General features: G+C 41.5%; 1 protein-coding gene across 12 annotated transcripts in view; it reads right to left on the bottom strand.

Annotated features, from left to right (window-relative positions):
* Positions 1 to 403: 403 nt before the first annotated feature.
* Positions 404 to 23,633, bottom strand: part of LOC126404574 (uncharacterized) — a 65,733-nt gene continuing 42,503 nt past the window's right edge. For all 12 annotated transcript variants that reach the window (XM_050067903.1, XM_050067908.1, XM_050067911.1 and 9 more), the window contains 22 exons: positions 23,309 to 23,461; positions 21,469 to 21,597; positions 20,901 to 20,939; positions 19,853 to 19,978; positions 19,620 to 19,746; positions 17,635 to 17,805; positions 17,456 to 17,490; positions 16,790 to 16,957; positions 16,538 to 16,672; positions 15,171 to 15,209; positions 12,302 to 12,442; positions 10,977 to 11,059; positions 10,775 to 10,798; positions 9,115 to 9,691; positions 8,676 to 8,738; positions 4,898 to 8,425; positions 4,668 to 4,776; positions 3,978 to 4,103; positions 3,479 to 3,802; positions 1,957 to 2,073; positions 1,696 to 1,817; positions 404 to 1,610 (listed from right to left, as the gene is read on the bottom strand). In XM_050067903.1, coding sequence (XP_049923860.1) covers positions 1,536 to 1,610; positions 1,696 to 1,817; positions 1,957 to 2,073; positions 3,479 to 3,802; positions 3,978 to 4,103; positions 4,668 to 4,776; positions 4,898 to 8,425; positions 8,676 to 8,738; positions 9,115 to 9,691; positions 10,775 to 10,798; positions 10,977 to 11,059; positions 12,302 to 12,442; positions 15,171 to 15,209; positions 16,538 to 16,672; positions 16,790 to 16,957; positions 17,456 to 17,490; positions 17,635 to 17,805; positions 19,620 to 19,746; positions 19,853 to 19,978; positions 20,901 to 20,939; positions 21,469 to 21,597; positions 23,309 to 23,461 — 6,411 coding nt within the window. In that variant the 3' untranslated portion in view covers positions 404 to 1,535. The remainder of the gene's footprint in view (positions 1,611 to 1,695; positions 1,818 to 1,956; positions 2,074 to 3,478; positions 3,803 to 3,977; positions 4,104 to 4,667; positions 4,777 to 4,897; positions 8,426 to 8,675; positions 8,739 to 9,114; positions 9,692 to 10,774; positions 10,799 to 10,976; positions 11,060 to 12,301; positions 12,443 to 15,170; positions 15,210 to 16,537; positions 16,673 to 16,789; positions 16,958 to 17,455; positions 17,491 to 17,634; positions 17,806 to 19,619; positions 19,747 to 19,852; positions 19,979 to 20,900; positions 20,940 to 21,468; positions 21,598 to 23,308; positions 23,462 to 23,633) is intronic.

Genomic DNA, 23,633 nt, shown 5'->3' with positions numbered 1-23,633 from the left:
TTTGGGACTCCTCAACAGTTTCTGTTATTAGGATTATTATTATTTTGGTGCATTAACATCAGAAATTAAAACAAGACAATTAAAAAGAAATGACGCAATGTTGCTTTGACTTTATTTCATCTCACATCTGTCAGCGCTACATCACAGGAATGATTCAGACTTTTGAAGCCTAATTTTTATGCGAGTAATATTCATACTGGTTTAAATAAACAGATTGTATTTCCCATCTTTGCTCAGCAACAGTTTTGTGTGAAAGGAATTAAAGGCCTGTCCCAAATATAGGCCTGTTGATGTCAGTGATCAAGTTTTACATTAACTGACTTCATGTGTACTTACATGTCAGGATGATGTAACGTTCTCACAACAACACAAATATTTTACGTAATAAACACATTTGTCAGGGTTTACTAGATATACAGTTTATTACAGAGTAAAAATATCATTTTACACCAGAAAGTTGCCAAAACTGGGAGCAGGTGCTGTTTCAGATACATTTTCGTCAGGACAGACAAATCTGAAACATCCCCGAAGCTCAGCTCTGTGATTTGTATTGACCGTGACCATTAAATAATTCACGTTTTCCAAAACTACAAACAACAAAACTGTCTTTACATTGTCTCTGAAAGACAAAATAATAATTCTTATCATTATTAATCTTTCTCACGTTTGTCAAACCAACACATTCACATCATTTTGTCGTCCAAGGTGCCCTGGGTGCGTTGGTTGTTGACGTTCTGGGACGGCGTGTCAAGTTCTGCCTGTTACATGCATTGTCTTCTTTCAAGATACACTTCTGTTTCACAAGAAATTTAACGTATACATACAGGCTCTTTCTTAAACTATAATGGCAACCGGTCACGTATCATGCCGACGTTAAAGGACGGCTTTTTTCGTCGGTTTGTGACGCCAGAAGTCACTGCCCGAGCACCAGATTTCGACGACTTACTATCTAACCGTGACAAGGATTTTCAGCTGCATGGTTACCGAAGCTGAAGTGGTTGTTTATCTGAGTTTTATACATTGTGCTCAGGATGAAATTCGAAGCTTCATTTATTCAACTTTAAAAACAAGTTAACAGGCTCACAGACAGTTCCTTCAAAAGGTGCTACATGTTGCATCCAAAATGTCAAAATGTTGACAGGTTTTAAACCCAATTCCAGAAAATCAGACAAATGTAAATGCCGTGTTCGCAAAAAAAAAATACTGTAGTAATTATGTATCGATGAGTAAAAGAGGTCATGTAGCATCGTTTAAAGTTCCAAACCTTCGAAAATGTAACCGTCACTGACTTTATGTTTCACTCAGCTCATGATTCCTGGTTTTTCTACAACTGTGCAACTGTTCACAGAGCAAGGCACCAAAAGTGTAGAGCTGGAGGGGGTTTAAAACCCACTGAGGCGATACATGCTAAAATATTTAGTAAGTACTGTGGTAGATAATGTACACATTTATATGAAAAAAATAATAAAATAAAATTATGATCCACATGGCATATTGTACACCCAGTACAGTTCCGCCAGTAGCTGAAGTCGCTATCAATCAGAAACGGAGCCTTGAGAACTTTGTGCGCAACTTCTTGATGTTTTCTGTTTCAGCTTCTGGTAATGTTTCTGGAAAACAACAAACAAACACAAACAGAGTAAGACCAAGTGTGTGTTTTAGTGTGGCTCCTTTTGTGTGTTTGTCTGTGTGTACCTGCAAGTTGTCGAAGTGTCTCTGGCTGCTGCAGTGGAGATCCTTGGCGGTGCTCTCGTTCAGGTAGAAAACAGAGCAGAGATTACAGAAGTACCCTGATTTGGGGACGACAAACTCCTGACCTGAAGGATGAGACAGTGACACGGGTGTGTGTGACAAAACATCCATCGTTGTCAAATAAAGTGGGAGTGAGTGTGTGTGTGTGTGTGTGTGTGTGTGTGTGTGTGTGTGTGTGTGTGTGTGTGTGTGTGTGTGTCTCACCGAGGGGATTGTTGGGTTTAAATACAGGCAGTTTGACGTCGGCAGCGACACATGGAGACTGAGAACGAGATCGCTTTGCTTCAGGTCCGACAGGCTCCTTCCTCCGTTTACTCACAGCTTAACAACAGAGGGGAAAATCTATGAATCACTTAAGCCCCGACAATCATACATTAATATTTGGAAAAAGATGTTTTCTATATGCGCGCTGCAATGTACATAGAACCAAAATGATTGACTGCTTGGTCAATCAACAGAAATTATTCATCTGCAACAACTTTGCTTCATTGTTTCGGCTCATATTTCGATCAGAAATGCCAAAAATTCACGTTCACCCACAGTCTGGTCCAGACCTAGAGTTTTAAGGCACAGTTTGGTTAATACCTCCTTTTTATAAAGGGGAATGGGGTGGGTGCACTTCAACAACTGTACAGAACACTGAGGTAGACTGACTTTTAAGCTAGAAAAGGCAAATTCTAAAAAAGCTGTGGTGTGAACGCTGATTTTTATTTTATTTTTTTCTTTTGTTTTTTAATTCTAACAAAACTTGAGTTGGAAAAAAGAGAATGGATTTAAAAAGTGTGAATGTGGCTGAAAAGTTGAATCATACCTATAATGTATGAAACTTGATAAAAACGCCTGAAGATATCCAAGCCCTGTGTGTGTGTGTGTGTGTGTGTTTACATTTCTTTTATTCAGTAAGGGACAGGCCAACCTGATGAACACTGAAATTTGTGTGTGTGGTGTCAAAATGTGAGCATGGCAGCAGGTTACACAGCTGGCACTGTCTTCTTCTCCTCCAGAGATTTCTGGTCTCAGTTAACATTGAATTCTTTGTAGCAGTTGCTCGTTGTTCCTGTCACTTTCAGGCTCACATGGTCAAATGTGTTAATCCATCTGCTTCAGCAGCTAGATTGTATGAATGAATGTATGTATGAATGAATGAATGAAGGCAATTTGACCTAAAATAATGTATGAAAAATGTATGAAAATTGTGGTAATGGGACCAAGTTAAAAAAAAAATTCTCAGGAGATTTTAGAGCAACCCTCTATGATGTGGTGTGATGTCACCAACTCGAGGTGTGAACTTTCTGTCCAATATACACACTGTTGTAATGTAAGCATTTCAGAACATTTTTACTGAGCCATAAAGAAAGTTGAATATTTTACGAATGGGATTTTTAGGGTGGCTACACATATCAAACACTTAGACCTAATGCTTTTGAAGACCTTTTCAAGATCAGGTTTTAACCAGATTTAAGACTGATTTTTGGACAAATAATCTTTTTGTTATTCAAGAATTGCAGGTAAGTATTACAGGTAGGTAGAGGTAGGCCAGTGAAGTGTTTCTGATAAACAAGCAAATTCAAGTATTTCCTCCATTTTTGAGAGAATTTTCAGAAAGATGAACATTCAGTGGTCCAAAATACCAGCTCAGTGGGAACGATATCCTCAAACTGAAGAATAGAATTTCACTGTTGGTGTGGAAATGGCTTTTGTCCATCATTCTTTCAGCTCTCTGTACCTTTTATGCCCGCCCTGCTCCATCCTTCTTTCTCCTCCTCTCCTTGCTCCACACATATCTCCAGTGTCTGGTTCTCAGGGTGCTCCGATGGCGACTCCTGCTCAGCAGAAGCAGCAGTGATGTCTGCTTGGCTTGCCGATTCCACCTTTGCCTCTGTCTTCTGGATCTCAGTCTGGCCGTCATTTGAAAACGTAGACGGATCTTTGTCCAGTGACGAGGAGCCATCGAGTGAAGTGGGAGGCAGTACATCAGTGTCAGCTGGTTCATTTTCTTCTTCTCTCTCGTCTTTTGCAGCCACCGTTTTCCCTCTGGTAGATTTTCTCACTGTGGTAAAAGTCAATGAATTGGTTGTGCAAACAAATGAAAGGGAAACTTGAAAATTATATTCTTAAATAACTACGTTTATGTAAAATTTTTCATTTTTGAGTCTGCAGAGATTAGATTTCGGGTAACAACATGACTGTATAAAAGAATGTGTATAAATGTGTGTTTGTGTTACCAGGGGTCTGTCTGGTTCTCTTCTTGGCTCGTCCTCTCGGTCTGGCTTTTACCATTTCCTTTTCCTCCTCTTCTTCCACCTCTCCCACTTCGTCCACCGTCACAAAGTTCATACTTTCCTCTAAAACTGGAGAGAAAGACGAGTATTAAGCCCCTCTGTAAAAGCACGGAGCCTCCATGTTAATCATGTTCACTTCAACTGATTCCAGCTGTTGGTTGTACTTTACAACACCCAAGTTAGCTGTTCGCTGCCTTCCAAAGTTAGTTAGCACAACTGAAAGCATAGCTTTTAAGGGTGAATATTCGCTACTGTGAAATACTTCAAGAAAATTCTCCAGTGGCTGTATTCGTGCGACAAACCCAAGGCAAAAAACTGCTTTGCATTCCTTGTGAACGCAGAAGAACTACAATCATTCCAAGTTATTTAAGTACGGAGACAACAAAAATGAGGGTACTTAGAACTAGTTTGTCAGAATGATGATGGAGTTCCTTTTGTCTGAAAATGCTGATGTCTTGCTGGGACAGTTAACGGCATCGAGCTGTTGTTTCTGATCATGTTTACTCCTGCTTTTTTCCCTGCGAGACTGCTGTGAAAAGGGTCCACTGGTTTGGACATAATGAAAATCAATAGTTCTGCTGTCGCTGTAATTCAAATATGCCTGTGCAAGTATTCTGACAGAATAACACATACCTGTGTCATCATCGTGTTTGCGTTTGGCAGATCTTGAGGTTTTCTCTGTTTGCTCTTCGTCTGGCTTCTCTTCCTCATCATCGCCAGCTTCATCTAAAGTCACTAAAGTCTAAAAAACAAACACAAAAGATCTCTAGCATCTTTTTAAATGTTCGTTTCACAGTGCTTTACCGCTTTTTTTACGCTTTTAAGAAAATTAAACTTGTTTGTGTTTAAGTCTTGACCTTTACCTCTGGGTTTAAGAAGTCCACTGATTCATCCTCCTGACTGGGTGGACAGGTCTCCAGCGTGCTTTGCTCCGGCTTCCCATCCTCCTCTTCTTCTATAAACTCATCCAGAGTGACGAGTGCCTGCAACTCTCCCTCTGTGATCTCCCCATCCCACTCTCGGCTCTCAGATGCTCTTTCCTCTCCGACCTCATCTGCTCCCACCTCATCCAGAGTCACCAGCTCCTTGGCATCCACCTCCACCGTCTCCTCCTTTCCCCTCCCCTTCTCCCTCTTCGTCCCTCCCCCGCCGCCTCCTCCTCCTCTGCTGCTGTTTGAACTCTTTCTTTCCCTGTCTTCTCTCTCTCTAGTCCTCCTCTCCTCTTTCTCCCTGGTCCTCCTGGATTCCCGCTCTTTGTTGAACTGCTTCTTTTTTGCAGCGGCCTGTCGCTTCCTCAGTTGTTCCTCCTCTGCTGCGTCATCAGGGTAATCCTCCTCCTCCTCACTCACTTCATCCAGGTTCACCAGAGTGCTCTTTGTGTTTTTCTCAGGTGATTTTTGTTTGTTCTCCTCTTCAAGTACGGTGGCATCACTGTGGAGTTTTGTTGTTAATTTGTCCATTTTTTGAATCTCTGTTTTGGGTGTATTTTCTTCATTCACCATAGAAGACATTTCTGCAGCAGATGGATCATCATTTGCCTCCTCTAAATTATCAATTATCTGATACAAAGTCTCCTCCTCGACAACCTCTTTTTCGGATGCTTCCACAACTATGGTACCACAAGTTGATGTGTCATCTTTTTCAACTGGTGCCTTCTCTTTTGTACAAGTTTCATCTTTTGTCTTGTCCTCTGTCGCAGTCAGCTCTTCTTGAGTTTGATCGTCTTCTAGGGAATCTATGATCTGATACACAGGCTCTTCCTCTTCCTCCTCATTTTTGGGTGATCCTGCAGGGGAGATACTTTTCTTTGTTTGCTGTTCATCGTTTTTGGAATCTCTCTCTTTTGACTGTTCTGTGAGGTGCTGATCGTCAACACTCTCGTCCTCCACAGAATCAAGAATCTGATATGTTGCCTCTTCTTCATCCGCCACTATTTCAGATGTGTCTTTGTCACTCTTCTTTAATGTTGTGCTACCTCTTTTAGTTATTTTAACATCTTTCTTTGGTCTTCCCCTTTGTCCTGTTCTTGTAGCAGGCCGATCATCGTTAACAACCTCTTCCTCCACAGTGTCGCATACCTTACAGGTAACATCCTCCTCACTTACCTCTCTTACAACACTGTCACTCTTCTTTGATGGTGTGCTCTCCTTTGGAGACATTTTCTCCTCCTTTTTTGGTGTTTCCCTGTTTCGCTCTCTGGCAGAGGTGTGCCTCCTTCTTGTTGGAGTGTCCTCATTTTTTGTTTTTTCATTTAAAGCATCTTTCTTAGCTGTTCTTTCCCTTTTTCCTCTGGTAGATCTTGCCGAGATAGTTGGTACATCACTGGGAGTTTCGTCCTCCACAGAGTCTAAAATCTCGTATGTAGCCTCCTCTGGTTTTTCAGGCACTTCTGTGAGAACCAATGCCATTTTATCCTGTTTCTTTCCTCTTGCACTCCTCCTTCTACCAGACAGTTCTGTGGTGGCAGTATCTTGAACCGGTTCATCTTCAACAGAATCTACTATCTGGTACATCATCTCCTCATTGATTTCTTTGTCTTTTTCAGAAACTCCTGCAGAGGTGTCCACTCTTGTCCGTGTGTCATATTTTTTGACTGTCCTGTCCTGTTTCTTTGGTGATTTCTCCTTCTCTTCACTTCTGGATGCTGTAGTTGTGGGGCTGCTTTTCTTTGATCGCCTATCATCTTTTATAGCTGTCACCTCCCTTCTTGTGTTTCTTTTCCCCTTGTTGTCAGGCTCCATCTTCATCTCTATAGTCGATGGCTGATCTTCCACAGAATCAATAACCTGATATGTGTCATCGTCTTCCTCCATGGGCCTCATGTCATTTTTAGATGTCTGGTCACTGGGAGTTTCAAGGTTTTGGTTGTCATCTTCTGTTCCGGTCTGATCATCAATTGAATCCAGTACCTCAAAGGTTTCTTGTTCAGTTACATCATTGTCAGTGTCTTTGAAAGTATCTTTGTTGTCAGAGTCTTGAAGAGGCTGGTCTTCATTTGGGATTCGGCTATCAGGATTTTCAACAGCTTTCAAGACTTTGCAGGACTCTGCTGAAAGCATTTTGCCTTTGACCTCTTCCTCTGTTCTCCTCTTTTCATCTCCCTTGTTCCTTTCAGACTGTTTACTACCTGTATCTAACACATGGAAATCATCTACATTATTTGCCTCTTGATCTTTACCTAACAAATCAGATTTGACATCTGCTGAAATCGCATCTTCCTCAGACAGTTGTTTTACTGTGGAACCACCATCTTGGACCAGGCGACTGTCCTCTTGACCTGTAGATGCTTGGTCTTCGGTGACACTATCTAGCACATGGAAAGAACTATCCATTTCCATTTCACTGGATTCCTGTGGGTGGGTTTTGCCTTCATCGTCAACACTGTCCAAGTCCTGAAAGCTTTCCTTGTGCAAAGCCTGGCCTCCCTCAGGTCCAGTTGGATGGGCTTCAGAGTTGACCTCTTGGTCCACATCATCCATCTGTTGATCTGTTTGATCATCAAGTGAATCAAGGATTTGATATTTCTCACCGTTGTCCTCCTCCACCTCTGTATGTTTGTTATTATCCTCCTCTTTCCCTTCCTCTTTGTTTTTCTGCTGGTCTTTCATTGGGATGGCATTAGAATCAATCTCCAGACTTTGAGCTTGGCTCAACTCTACCCCATGTCCCTGTAAAGGTGGATGCATCTCTGATGATGTTTCTGTTTTTGTCTCTGACTCAACAGTTTTTGCATCAAGGCTCTCTGCTGACACTTTGTGGTCAGACTTTGTTACTACGCTCTCTGTGTCTTTTACTTTTTCTTCAAGCAGCTCAGGATGTGTCTTCACTGATGCCTTGGCACTTGCTGCTGATGTTATCTTTTCCGTATCACATGCAGCTGAGGATGAGCGGGTACGACAACTGGAAGATGCAGTATTAGATGCTTCGGCTGGAGGTTTTGTCTTGCTTAGTTGTGTTTTCTGACGAGGGGAAGAAGAGGTTTCAGTAGACACTGAAGAAGAGGCTTTACTGACACTGGTAGAGGCCAAGGGTTTGGTAGGGGATTTAGTGGACACAGATGAGTCCTTGGGCTTTTTTGGTGACACAGAGCTTGAAGAGCTTGAACCTTTTGCTGAACTGGATGAGGAGGATGAGGAAGAAGCTGAGTTTTTAGAGTCTCTTGAAGACCTTGTTGAGGTCTGTTTGCCAGTGGACCACACATCTGAGCTGTGTCTCTCTCTTCTAGATCTGGAGGACTGCTTAGATGAGGAGGAGGTATGAGGTTCAGGGATTGCGTCTCCCACATCATCACCAACTTCATCAACAGTGACAAAGTCATCAATGTTGAAATTTTGCGTATCGAAAGGACAGGCGTCTGAAGAAACAATGTCATCTGTAAAATTGTCCTGAGCCTGGATGGAGAACAAAGAAGGAATCAATCATTGAAACATGCATCAGTTATCAAACAAGACCCATTTGTTTATGTATAAGATTGATAAATACCAAGAACTAGTGAAAAGGACTTGGGAGAATTGTAACAGGCAAAATTTGAAAAAATCAGATCAGGGGTGAAATGGCTCATCCGCTATGTATATGAAAGGTTTTACGAAGACACAGAGGAGGACAGGGAGGTTTATGAGAATAAATAAAACAGTTGTTTACCGTTCTTTGTGGTGTGTCTTCAACCGTTGCAGTTTTAGGCCTTATGTTGCATTTGCTGTGGCTCTAAAGAAAATATATATATAAAAAAAATATTAATGACATGACATGAAAGAAATGGCAAGACATTCATAAGCCAGGGTAGAGGAGCAAGGCATGGACATTCACAAATAAAGTTATTTTTTTTAAAAGTTTAAAGCAAAATTCAAAAACCTCGGGTATCAAAGTCACAATTTTGTTGGAAATCAATGTTTCCCCAATGTTAAATCTCCAAAAAGTCTATTCAGGATAACAATGTTGTATTTGCCGTTTGGTCTCATTCTGCATCACTGATTCTTTGAAAGAACAAAGATTTATATAGCAATTAAAAGACTGACAACAATTTGGCACTGAGAAAATATGCTATTGCCAAATGTAAATGATGTGCAAAGCCTGGCCTCACCATCTTGTCCTCACTCTGGGACCTGCTCTCCCGGCTGAGTTTGTGTTTGCGAACTGCTGCCACAAGGGCCAGGAAATTTTCTGTGCTAATCTTAGGAATTTCTGCAAAGTTTCCTTCAGAGATGACTGCTGTGGCTGATGGGGTCGTATTGGAAGCAGCTGAGACTGTGTTTCCGCTGCTGACTGCAGGGGTAGAGGTCGAATCAGCAGTAGAGACTGGAGTTGTTGGTGACTCCTCTTCCACCTTTACGTCTGCTTTTCCTACATCTTCATTTGCCTCAGGACCAACAGCGGAGTCCATGACGATCTCAGTTCCTGATTTTTCACCGTCCTCCTTCATTGCTACGTCACTTGCTGGGGTAACATTTGGTTCAGGTGTAATGGGCTCAGATACGATGGATCCAGCAGGGTCACTGGTTTGCAGAGCAGGTTGTGACCCATTATCCAACTGTTCAGAAGGAGGAGGCTGGGTTTCACATTTCACAGCTGGGGGCTTGGCTTTGACATCGATAGCATCTGGTTCAAAGTTTATCGTGATCTCACTAGAATCTTGTAGACGCTGTTTAAGGCTCTTCATACTAAAATTACAAATAAAAGGATTGTCAGTCACAGATAAAAGCAGGGTTGTTCTCACAAAATGGTCGACCTTAGTACTTAAGAAGATACAAAAAAACACAATGTTCAAGTTCTTATCAAGTGTCCCTGAATTATTTGTTCAGTCATCTCTTGCTTTGTGCTAAATGCTTTTTCTTTTTTCTTATAATCATTCTTTTCTCTTCCTGCAAGACATTTAGGTGCCACAACAATCAGGGCTTGACATTAGAAGCTACCCACCCACCAAATACCGGTAGAATTTGGCAGCGGCATGTAACACAGTCACTCATAATAGCCAATTTGGCAGGTGGCACATATATATTCTGCAAATAAGCATGCAGCCACACACAGATGCACGAAATGAGGAGTGCATTAGTGGGATGTGCCGATACCCCACCTCACAACCCACGGAATTTAAAGAATACGCCACCAATGCACTGGCGCCAGACACCACAAAATAACCCTGGAGGTCCTGTGTCCATGCCTCAACAGGTCAGAGCCAAGTCTATCTATCTATCTATCTATCTTATCATGGCTGCGTATTTGCTGACTGAAGTGTCATACATTTTTATGTAGTCTTGGCTTGGGCTTTTACAATGGTCATTTACATCTAAAAGGGTTAGAAATCTTGTTCTTCAAGTAACTTTCAGCAAACCATAGTCAACTTTGATCAAATAAAACATAATTTCCAAACAAAACAATTGTGGCTAGTGAAAATGCTGAGTGGCTGCTTTGGAAAACCACTAACTTCTGTAGCTGGAGAGTCAAAGTCAAGCCCTGCTAATTATTTTCATTATCAATTAATTTGCAGAACATTTCGCTAAATAAATAAATAAATAAATAAATAAATATGTATTTCGTAAATAAAACGTCAGAAAATAGTGTACTTAAGTCCTTGTTGGTAGTTTTTTTGTTGTCCAACCAAGAGTCCAAAAACCAAGAACCTATTGCACCCATGGGTCATAACAGTCATCAAATTCGTTGATCAGTGTCATGCACTGGCAAATAAAGCATGTTTTGTCTGTCTTTTAACCGGAAAGGAGTCAGTAACAAAGTGATATACTCACGATTCAAAACGGTGAACTTTACACCTGCAGAGAGAAAAGGGAGTTGGTCAGTTTTGGTCCTAGGATGGTGGACTAAAATATAAAAATACATGAACACATACACAGGCAACCTAAAGACTGTGTGGAGAAAAGACATACAATTCTACAAAACTAATTTGACCCTATTTCATACCCCTTTTATTTTAAAAGTACACATGCATACCAAACTCTGCCAGTCTTCAAAGAGTTGTTGTAGTTCTCCACCACCTTGGTTACATCACTGGAGTCAGCCATCTCAATGCATATCTGAGGTAAATTGACAGTCATGGACAAAGAGTAAAAAGACAGAGAGCAGGGAGAGATGATGGAAATGATGAGACCAAAGAGAGACAGGCTACAAGCCAAAATAATCCATTGCAAGAAAAGTTGCTGTAAACAGTTGTACTTAAAGGCCAGACAAGGTTAAACAAGTTGCTCAAGTATGACATAAAATTCTGGCAGAGCTTGTGAGTCTCCGAGCGTCCATGACACTGTAATTAGCAGTAGCAACACTATTTTGAGTAATGTTTTAAAAAGTGTTTTTGTAGAACATTGTGATGTCACGGTGATGATGACCTTTGACCTTTTGGATATGAAACATTAACCCTTCATCAATTTATCCTATCAGACATTTGTGTGAAGTTTTGTCATTAGCATGTGAATTCTCTTCAAGTTATGGCCCAAAACATGATTTGTGAGGTCACAGTGACTTTGACCTTTGCCCATCAAATTCTAATCAGTTCATTGTTGAGTCCAAGTGGACATTTGTGCCTTCTGGAGATATTGCTTCATGACAATGAGATGGATGCAAAGTCACAGTGACCTTGACCTTTGCCCACCAAAAATCTTATCATCATGGAGTCCAAATTAATGTTTGTGCCAAATTTGAAAAAAATCCCTCAAGGTGTGCTTGAGATATTGCATTCACAAGAATGAGACAGACAAGGTCACAGTGGTCTTGACCTTTGTCCTAAGAGCACCGAAATCTAGCCAATTCATCGTGTAGCCCAAGTGGACTTTTGGCGCCAAATCTGAAGAAATTCCCTCCAGGTTTTCTTGAGAAATCACGTTCACAAAAACAGGATGAACAGAAGTACATATGTACATATGGACAGGCGTACATAAGAAAAACCTGAAAACATAATTCCTATTTATCTCCTGCACGGATTCATAATAAGCCCCACTTTAAGTGTATAGATATAGAAATAAATAAATCTACTGACAACCTGCAACCACATACAAAAAAGTTATAACTAATGTTACTGTCTACGGAAGGAAAGAAAACATATTTACAACCTTTCTAAATTATAATGTAAGACTTTCTGAGGCCTGTTTTGGAGGGAATTTTAAATTCAAATTCAATACTTTTACAGACTTTTCAAGACCTGTAGATTCTGGAATTTCATTGTACTGAATGATGACAATAAAAAGCTCAAACTATTAAAAAAAAGACAACTTGACATGGCAGTTCTCTCAACACTGAAATGTAAAATGTTTGTGCTCTTGTACCCTGTTGGCGAGTGGCAGAAAGCCGACAAAGGTTGCGATGGAGGCCACCGCTTTCAAGACCGTCCTGATGACATCCAGAGCTGCCTCAGAAATCTCCACACACAGCAACTTCTCCTCCAGAGAATCGGGCTCTGGAACTCCCTGCAGAGCAAGAGATAGTTGGTGTTAGTTGGTGATCGTGTTATTTTTTGTTATTTATTTTTTCATATTGACAATATGCCAGTATTTGAGTGTTTTTGCTGTGACAGTAAAAATTATAGCCAATGAACCACTGTTGAATGTTCTAATTTTTCAAAATAAATGAAAAAAAAAAAAACAACCCCAAAACTATTATTTTCAGCAGTTCTTTTTTGTTTGTTTGCTCTGTCGTAACGAAAATGTACCAAATTTTGATGCCAAAACTGAGGAACATGCAGAACCATCAATTTTTTTCTGTTGCTGCACCCCAAATAAGACCCTTATCATCAGCCCCTGTCAAAACATACTTGCCACCTGGCACTACCAAGTTTTCTGCAGGAAACCCTGCATTACAAAACAATACAGCACTTATATCTCACTTGACACCTTGCAGCCTATGTTTTTCAGACCTGCCAACCTTGAAGAAAGGTTATGAGTACCACCTTACCAGACACTCGTGCGTGGTCATGAACATATGTGGACACGGCAGCACTTTTTTTTTTTTTTTTTTTTTACCATTAATGTCAATATGCACATGTGGCAAACAGAAGAAACGAGCGTACGTTTACATATTCATATCTATAGGCCTAAGCCCCACATACGTCCATAGACGCCCAATATTTGTTTTATGGCGCAGATCAAGGTCAATTTCATCAATCTGATGGTAGTATTGATCATCTGCTTAAAAAATACAGTAATATGTCCTGTTGTGACAAAAAGAAAGATTGCAAGTGGGATTCGGGGGGTTCTCCCCCGAGAAAATTTTGAAACATCACATGGCGAAATCCTATTTTCATGCAGTTTCAAGCCTCTTTCACACAGAGCACGATTTTCGCGGCGCCCACCGCGGGGTAGGGCGCAGAGCAAGCGGAGAGCAAGGCGCGCAAGACAGGAGTTGGGGGAGTACAGGCTCGTTCAGGAGCTACAGCTCCATGGTGACCGCTTCCGGGTCTATTTCAGACTCTTCTCTGCTACTGGACGCGCCGAGGTGTCGTCACAGCGCGTTGCGGTGAAATTAAAAAATGTTCAATTTGAGCGTAGGCTGGCGGGGCGCAGACGCCGCGGTATGCGCCCTCTCGCGCGCCGCTCAGCTCGGCGGCAGAGCGGTGCGCTCTTGCGCTGCGGTAGCACATACACAATGAATGGGTTCGTCGGCGGAGGTCTGCGCTTTGCGCGCTCTGTGTGAAAAGGGCTTCATACAGAAATAGATAATAGATCATAGACAAGTGCATTACATTAGCATTCCTCATCATGTTCTTGTGTAGTACAACACCTATTAGAACTACTCTCTTCTTATTGCCTTGTTTTTTTCTTATAGAAATTCAGCAGACTCATAAAACAAAAAGTCTTTTTCTCATAAGTGTGTTATAGTTATTCAGGCAGGGCACATGGTTTTATAACACAGTTGAATGTAAATTTGTCTGCAATTTGCTTACCTTGGTACAATTCTCACCAGCAATGTATGGACGACAGGCGACTTTGACACTATTTACTTCAGTGTTTGCCCTACCATTTTATTAGGGGGGCACCCCGCCCCGCCCCCCCTTGAAGGTCAAGTTAATTTTATTTAATTTTATTTTCTATATAGTGCCAGATCACAAAGAAGTCACTTAAGGTAACCTTTCCTATAGAACAGGTCTATACCTTGTCCTTTTATTAAACAAACTAAATAGCCTTATGTTATTTATCTTATTTACAGACCGCGTGTCATTTCTGTCTCTACATGGTCGCTCGTTTACAATCCTCCCCCGCTCTCTGTATCGCGCACGGCGGAGTTTGGCCCCGTTGGGCGCACACACACGTGCCCGCACACACACACACACACACACACACACACACACACACACACACACACACACACACTAGTGAACACACTAGAGGGCGTAAAAAAATAAATAAAAAAGGACTCGGCGGTGGAGTGAGATTTCTTAAACGGGCGTGAGAAGGTGATACCGTCTACCGGACTGAACACACGGTAACTCCGGTCTGAGCTGACGGTGAGGAGCTAATAAGAGCTAACTGCTAACAGACAGAAGCTAACTGCTATGAGACTGTAGTTAACTGCTTACAGACAGAAGCTCTCAAAGCTCTCAATTTTTGCATTTCTTACGTCATTTTACCTGTCAGCGTTGTTTGAATTGATAGTCATCACTGAGGACTACCCAGAGGTGTGGGCGAAGAGGGTTTATCTATCTTGACGGTGAGGGCGACAGTGCACTGTCTCTAACTGGATGGAACTGAATCAAGCGCATCTTTCTTAGTCAGCCGTGGATGGGAGGGCGGGGCAATATGCAGCAATCTGATTGGCCGAAATCTTTTCGTTCCGCCTACGCGCCTATATTCACCGGGTATCAACTTGAGTGACATCTTGCATAGACAAATACACTGAAACCGGCGAAATGCGCGATCGAGTGATATGCGTACTTTTAGAGCATCAAATCGTACCAGCGTACTTTGATGTCAAAATGCGTGCCTGGTACGCAAAATGCGTACAGGTTGGCAGGTCTGGTTTTTAAATAAGTTTCAAAGTGTATATGACAGTTGTTAAGGCATAAAACCTACAATCTGTTGATTTTTTTTTTTTAAATGACTCAAATTTTTGGTAAAATGAAAACTGAATTTAATCATGACCTGAAAATCAAAAATCGAATCGTAGATTTAGAGAGTCTCAACACCCCTGGTGATGACTTACAGCATTGCTCCACTTCATCAGAGTTGTGTACATCATCTCCTGGAAAAAAAATACAAGTCAAAGATTGTCACAGTCGTCAAAACACACTTTAAATTATATCTGCATTTTAAACATTTTGTATTTCACACCAACATTTTTTTCTCAAAATGGCTCAAAGTATTTGCATATGTTTGTATTTCTTTACTTGTCTGTAGAGATCTTCTCTAACAACAACACTAGTACATCTGTTTCATTCTGATTTCATTCTGAAATCTCTGCAGACAAAGGCAAATATTTGCAGTATACACTGTTAATAAACTGATGACAAATATGGTAAATGGACCTGCACTTCTATAGCGTCTTTCTCATCTTCCGACCGCTCAAAGCGCTTTTTACAGTATGAGTCACATTCACCCATTCACACACACTGATGGCTGGCCGAGGCTACCATACCCCTTTATTCCTTTCTACTTCTTAAAATTGATTTTTCTTTCAGATCCTGATCCTGACAGTGGGTGCGGTTACATGATGGCTTCTCATTCAGAATGAAATAAATCTGAATGAAATCATTCGGAATTAAAGTGTTTCCAGGTAGTTTACATGAGAAATATTCATTCCAAATGAGGGTTTACACGGGAGATCAGTTTAATCGCCTTTATTCGGGTCCGCACAAGGTTTGGGGCAGGGAAGGTTTCTGATTGGATAGGGGGCGGGGCGGATATTANATTCCAAATGAGGGTTTACACGGGAGATCAGTTTAATCGCCTTTATTCGGGTCCGCACAAGGTTTGGGGCAGGGAAGGTTTCTGATTGGATAGGGGGCGGGGCGGATATTACGTGTTTACGTTTACCGGAAGAAAACACTGTAGTCCTCGCTCCGGATAACAAGATGCTTGATGACACCGTTCTTAGTGCCTTTTTCGGGCTCGTTTTGCTTATATTCTTGAAGCAGCAGTACGACAGCAACCTTGTTCTGCTAATGCTTCATCTGTTGAGGAGGAGAAGGGAGGTAGAAGGTCGAAGGCGAATGGAAACCGGTGAGTGCAACAAGTCCAACTGCTCTATCTCAGCCTGTTGCTATGCGCGCTATATACATCATTGCACCAGAAGGGCAAGGAAACGAGCATGCGCAGAAAGACCGGCATGAACGTAAAGAGGAATGCGAGAAATTCTTTCATTCGGAATTAGAAACGAAATATTCCAGCCCCTTTCATCGGATTGAATTTTCAATCGCATTGGCCATTTTCATTCCGAATTAGGTGTTTACAAGATCACTTTTAATAGGAATGAACTTTCATTCCCAATGAAAAGGGAATTAAACTGTGCATGTAAACCCACTCAGTGTTAGAGCCCATAGGGTGCCCTGTAGTGTTTTTCAGTGTCCATACCTCACTGGATTCGGGTTTCATGTGTTCCAAGACGAAGTGAACACAGAGCTTGCAGCCTTTGACAGAAACTGGATTTGTGAGGTGATCTCGGACAAAATCGCAGCACGTAGTCCAATCAGAGAAAAACACAAAGGCCTGGAGGTGAAAACAGGAAAGAAAGGAAAGGAAAAAAACAACTTAATTCAAACAACACAGCTCTATTTAACTAACAGAATTTATGTTCTGTACCAGTCTGCAGTGTCTACTCCTTACCCTCCTCTGCAGCGGTAAGACCACCACGTTGTAGTACAGGGAGTGAAGGTTCTGTTTGGGGAAATACCGCCAGACCAGCTTGGCCACGTCTAAATGCTTGTAGTGGCCGATTCCCGGCAAACCGGTCAACATGATCGTAGGGCACATGGAACCGCGACCACTGGCCTTCTGGAAAACACGATCAAAGCCCAAAGTTTAATTCACGTGTTGACACTTATTCAACTTTATGGTGCATTTTGATGTCAGGTGACACTGGCTTTTCAGATGAGCAAAACATTTTGTAAGAACAAATAGGAACAAGAACTATGCGATTCTTAGGTAGATAATGACGGTTTTGTATTTCTCTGTAATGTAGCACAGTGTTAACAATGTTACTGATACTATTCTTTCTCACACCTTCAATTTACACCATTGTGTTGCCCCGCCCAAAATATATCATTTAGTGATTAAATTAATATCGTAAACATGTGGGCAACTAGTCGACTAATGGCCCTAAATGACGACTATTGGTCGACTAGGAAAATTCTTAGTCAAGGGCAGCCCTATAAATATGTATCTGACATACTAAAAGTGCGGTCTACAAAATTTGGCACACCTCATTTTTCCCAAACTACTGGATCCAAATACTGAAGGTCCCAGTTCAAAACTATAAAGTTGAAGTTTTACCTCAATGTCCTCCTGTCCTTCAGCTGTCAGGTGACCTTGGAGTTAAAAATGAACATATACAAGCACAGTTAATTTACTGAATATGTCAAAACGGTAAATTTGGCACTTTAATGTTACATATAATTTAGACCCAAATACTTTGTCATAACGATAATGTAGGAAGACACTGTCTGTCTAACCTGGGATGATGAACCAAGGAGACACAGTAGAGAACAGGAAGGGATGAGTTCTCAACATGACCCAAAATGGTCCAATGCTGGCCTGTGGAACGGCATTTTCTATCAGCGGGATAGTTGCCCCGGCAACAACGTCCTTGCTGTCTGGCAGAGCATTCTCAGGAAGTTTTGGTGCTGCACAAAAAAACAAACAAAACAAACAAAGAAAACTAAGTGTTACATTTGAATAGATTTCAAAAATGACAAAACAGCGGCGCGTAGTAGTTGTGTTTCTAATCGTTATTATTACTATTTTGTCATTTTTATTAATTTCTAAGTAATTCCCTGAAAAGCTTCTGATCTCTGGGTTTGTACAATTCAGGGAGTACGCTGCAGCTGCCAATGATGTCAGTTGTGGAGGAGTACATGACGGCTTAAGTCCAGTTTGCCGTGATGCTGTTAGACAGGCAGATATCAGCATCCGGACAAGACGAAAGTGGACAACAAGCGATCCACAGAGAGAGGTAACGGAGTGGCTTCAGCATGCTAAGCCCCGTTTCCACCAGACCCTTTCAGTATGATACCTTTGGAACCAACAGTAACCCTTCAGACATGGTACCTAGACCCTAGTGTTGCCACTGCAAACAGTACTCTTAAATGTGGGCAGGGCTGTTGTCACTCACTGCTCCGTCCAGCACTCACTGTATTTCCTCCTTTATTAGTCTGCACCTGGTTTATCGTCCACAGAACGAGGCTGAACAAAATAAAACAGGCTGCAGTGAGAGTCTCTCTACATGGGGTAATTAAAAATAGCAGCTTTGTGCATTTAGTCCTTCTCAGGCAAGCTCAGGGGTTTAGTGTTGCAGGAGCCCTTATGGACCGCGGGTTTTTGGTTTTGCAATTAATTTTGCATTGATGCTTTAAAGGCCAGTGTGTGTGTGTGTGTGTGTGTGTGTGTGCCCGTCCACAGGCCAAGTCAGCCTGCTGCACAAAAGCCCTCCCCGCGAGTTAATGTCCAATCACTGTTGTGGCTCCACCCACTCACTCCCTCACACTGTTGTAACTGGAGCCAGGGAAGGTGACGCTCACCTCACACAGAAAAGAAGTGGAAAAAACAAACAACAAAGAGCCATGGCAAGCGCAAGCAGAGGAGTTGAGAGACAGAAGTTTGAAGAAGCACTGGCTTCATACAAATCTCCGGTGTGGGATCAACAGCGCACGTTTACAATCCTCCTCTGCTCTCTGTATCACGCAAGGCGGAGTTCGGCGCACACGCACGCGAAACGGGGCTTTATTATCCTGGTCTAAACCTGGTCTAAATCAGAATGGCGCAGTATTTTCTTGCTATTTAAAGGGCACATTATTCAGATAGTAAGCTGCACCTACATACATGAGTTCATAATGAGTTACATACACACACAGGGACGAGCAAATGGGTTGCGGGTGGGAGAAATAATACATCATTAATGAGGAAAATATTCATTATATTCTCTAAAATGTGAACATAGCAGAGATCAGAGCAGAGCTGCAGAGCTGCTGTCAGACTCCCCATTAAGAGAGACGCTGTGAACTTTTAATAAAGAGGAGCAGCGTAATTTCATTATTTCAGAAGCTAAAAGTCTGGTTCCGTTTCCTCTGTCAAGTATATAACTAGAGTTTTTAGTTTTGCTGCTTAAATGTCCCACCATATTTCCTGCAGTGACGTCATTGCTCTTGCTGCATCACTCTCAGAAAACCACTCGCTGCTCCCATTTGCCAAACCCGCCATGTAAATAGCAGTGCGCCAGGTACAGGCACTCCAGGCTTAAAAAAGAAATGGAAGCTGACACTCAGATTGGTGGAATTCACAATGCACCTTACTCTGCGCCCAGATTATCCACCCTTTAACTAGAAAAAGTGGTTGGACAAACCCCAAATGCACCTGCGCCATGCACTTTATACCATGCTATAGATAGCTTAAATAGGACCCTTTATCCTATGTGTACATCTTTTTTTACACAGAGACTTACGTAGTGTTGTACAGGGTCTGTTTGGTATTTTCAGCCTGTAGACTTTGTGGCCAGGAGCTTGTTTCAGGAGACTGTACCAAACTCCGAGCCGATCAGCATCACCAATGGACTCAAATTCTATAAATACCTGGAACACACAAACACACACACACACACATAAATGACAGGTGATAACAGGAAGTCTTTTATTAAAGCCACTTAAAACAAAAGTACTTGTATGTGTTTTTTCATACCTTGTTGAGGAGAGGCAGGTAATTCTGGACAGAGCCGATTTTTTTCAAAGCTTCCCTGAGTTCCCTGCTCTCACTCCATGAAATGTTCTTGATGCAGATTGTTTTCGCTCCATCGTCAGCCACATGCTGCATCAACAACAGGAAGTGAACATCCAAACCAAAAAGTCAGAGGACAGAGGTGCACACACAGCATATCTATACAAAATCCATGTACTGAATGCAGTTCCTCAAAATAAAAGACAATATCTTAGAGTTTCATGTGCTCCCTCACTGTTCGACATCACTGCTGACCGTTTCCAGCTTTTGTCAAGTTAAATATATGAACGCAGGAAATAAGATGACCCCTAAAAGATGAACTGAGACAAAAGTAAGTGTTACGCCTTTGCAATGTATCTGAACCAGGTGTGCGATATAGCCCTCCAAAAGTCAAAACATGTGTATCCGCCTGGTGGCTGGCTGCACTACAGGTGCTAGTGATCAGGTAAGATGAATGTATGAATGGGCTGCACAATTGATCACATTTTAATCACGATTTTGGCTTCCCACGATTAAATGAACATGACCGGCTGTGATATTGATGTTTAAGATGTGTGCTCCTCTCATAGAAAACTCCACTGCATATCAAATGAGGCGCTTCCTAAACTAACAGCAAGCCTCCACTTTCAAAGAGCTGACATGCAACTGACGTGCACCCTGCAGACGGCTGAACAAAAATCGTCTGTCATTAACTATCGTCATCAGTTGTTCGAAGGTATTTTGGATTTGGAGAGAACAAATCACATGCAAAGACATGCGCCTCAAAGCAACACGACTAACTTGTTAAAACACCTGTACAACACCAAAGTCTGCAGTATGATGAATGCATAAAGGCTGAGAGTAGTTTCGATACTGAACCATTAGCATTAGTCGAGCTTGTCACCATACCATGCAAATAGATACAAAACTTTTTTTAAAGGCTTTTTTTCAAAGTTCAATTGAAATGGCTGCCGACAAAATTGAAAGAAGTTTATAAATAAGGAAGAATTAAGTGTGTGTATGTGTTACTTACTGAACCCATCAACTTCATCAGCGACCGATAAATCCCAAGCTGAAACAGAAACATCACAAATACCTGACGCAAATACACTCCAGACTCAGACTGTCTAAACATTTGTTAACATATCACTATAGATGTTTTGTTTCTGGGTTTTTATCATTTTTAATTTTCTAAAATCTAAATTAATCATCATTTATCTTAAATATTAAAATCTGGTGAAAATCACATTACAACAATAAATAGACACACAGATCAAACACTCTGTATTTTAACTATTTCTCTCCAAAAGTTCAGTCCAGTTTCCACGGCATATTTTTTATTTTACTGTCCTCATCGCCAGAGAACGTCTATTGCGTTAAAATACAGAGATCAGTGTCTTTTCGCAGCAAAAAAACAACAACATTTAACTACGGCAGTCGGACATACAACTCAGGTGAAAATCAGTTTCAATCAATCTGCTTCTTCTATCAAAAATACATTTTTCTGAGGAAAAATTAAAGTTGTCTATGTTTTGGGGTCTTGAAAATACTGGGCATCTATAAAAATCAGTCAATAAAAACAGTGATGTGTGCGTGCTTACCGGTGACATTGTGATACCGCCAGCTAGCACGTGGAAACCAATTTTAGACCCTTTGAAAGTAATGCCCTTCCTTACGGACACTCTCATGATCTCAAGCACATCCTCCACTTTCGGCATCATGACGAAGGCCTGAGAGGAAAACCAGAGACAAAAATGTATTACTACTCTTATGTACTTGTTCAAGGCACTTGGATCTTCCAGTGTAGTAAAAGTCAATCCAATGAGATTCATATAGGAACCACTAGTGTATACATGCAACCCCAATTCCAAAAAAGACGCTGTGTAAAATGTCAATAAAAACAGAATGCAATGATTTGCAAATGGTAAATGGACCTGCATTTGTATAGCACCTTTCTAGTCATCCGACCCCTCAAAGTGCTTCTTACACTACAAGTCACATTCACCCATTCACACACACATTCATACACTGGTGGCCGAGGCTATCATACATGGTGCCACCTGCTACTCAGTTTTAACACACTCACTGGATGGAACAGCTATGGGGAGCAATTTTGGGTTCAGTATCTTGCTCAAGGATACTTCGACATGCAGACTGGAGGAGCCGGGGATTGAACCGCTGATCTTTCGATTGGTGGACGACGTCTGAGCCACAGCCGTCATCTTATCTTTTAACACCCAGTAAGCGTTTGGGAAGTGAGGACACTATCTTCTGAAGTTTGAAAATGAAATTCTCTCCCATTCTCGCTTAATAACAGACCATAATTTTTTCCCTACACTATTTTACTACAAAGCCACGCTGTTGTAACACGTGCACCTTTCAGCATTTATAGAGCCTTCACAAATGTGTAAGTTACCCATAATGCCATGGGCACTAACACATCTCCATACCATCACAGATGCTGGCTTTGAGCTTTGAACTGGTAACAATCTGGACGGTCCGTTTCCTCTAAAGATCAGAGGACATGACGTCCATGATGGACTCGTCAGACCACAGCACACTTTTCCACTTTGTGTCAGCCCATCTCAAATGAGCTCAGACGCAGAGAAGTCAGCGTTGTTGATATCTGGCTCTCACTCTGCTTGGTAGAGTCTGAACTTGCATTTGTAGATGTGGCGACAAACTGTTCGCGACAGTGGTTTTCCAAAGTGTTTCCTTGCCCATGTAGTAATGTCCTTTCTACCAGTGGTTCCTGACTGGTCCAGCCACAGGGTCAAGATTTCTCCTTCGACACCAGTTCAAGGTCCACTCAGTTTAATATGCTCAATGTCATACTTGCGTTTGGCCATGTGGCCAAGCTAGTTTACTGTCTCTGTTAAGTGGCTATCTGTTATTTACTCCTTTAAGAGCAGGAAATGGCACTTCAAAATAAAAGCTCTGTACTGGAAATTCACTGTACTTCGAAGTTTAGTTTGTTTTTTTACAAACTTGACACACTTGTGGTCCATTCATAATGAACCCGCAACCCACTTTCAGACCATGACCCCTGCAACCCCTGTGTTGCAGGCATCAAATTCAGATTAACTTTATATTTAACAGAACAATAAAGTTTAACTGTGCTGTTTTTATTTACATTTTTCAAAGCATCCCAACTTTTTTGGAATTGCGGTTGTATATATAACAATAAGTATGCAACATCTCACGATAAATAATCTAGAGTTAGTTCAACTGCAAGTTCGAGTTAGGTGTGATGTCACAAATTAACTTACAAAATGTAAATGTTGCAAAGCTAGTCTTGAAAATAGAAAAAGAAAAAATGTTATTGTGCAACGTAAATACACAGACCATTCGTCTCGGGATCTGCTCAAAGACTAAAAAGCAACAGCACATACACAAGATTAACAAAACCAAACCAAAGCAGATTTATAATCTGGTACCTACCATAAGTGTCTGAGGAACAACATGGATCTTGTCATCTTCATATTGAAATCCAAATGGCATGAGCAGTTTGGCGAGGTCTTCCTCTGTGTAGCAGCCATCATGATACACCGGCAGGTCGGTTATGAGCAACTGCTTCTTATTAAGTGAATTAAACTGGGAAAATGAAGCAAAATAAATAGAGAAGAGAGAGAGGACAAAATGAGGGTCAGATTACAGATTAAGACAAGCGCACTTAAGCACACCCGCAACCCGGCCCTGGATAAGACAATAAAAATGGATGGCTGGACAACAGCATTTAGAGGAGGAGGGTGATACTATGCGAAAC

This window comes from Epinephelus moara, chromosome 17 (assembly GCF_006386435.1).
Source record: "Epinephelus moara isolate mb chromosome 17, YSFRI_EMoa_1.0, whole genome shotgun sequence".
NCBI lineage: Eukaryota > Metazoa > Chordata > Actinopteri > Perciformes > Serranidae > Epinephelus > Epinephelus moara.
This window is presented reverse-complemented; position numbering and strand designations above follow the sequence as displayed.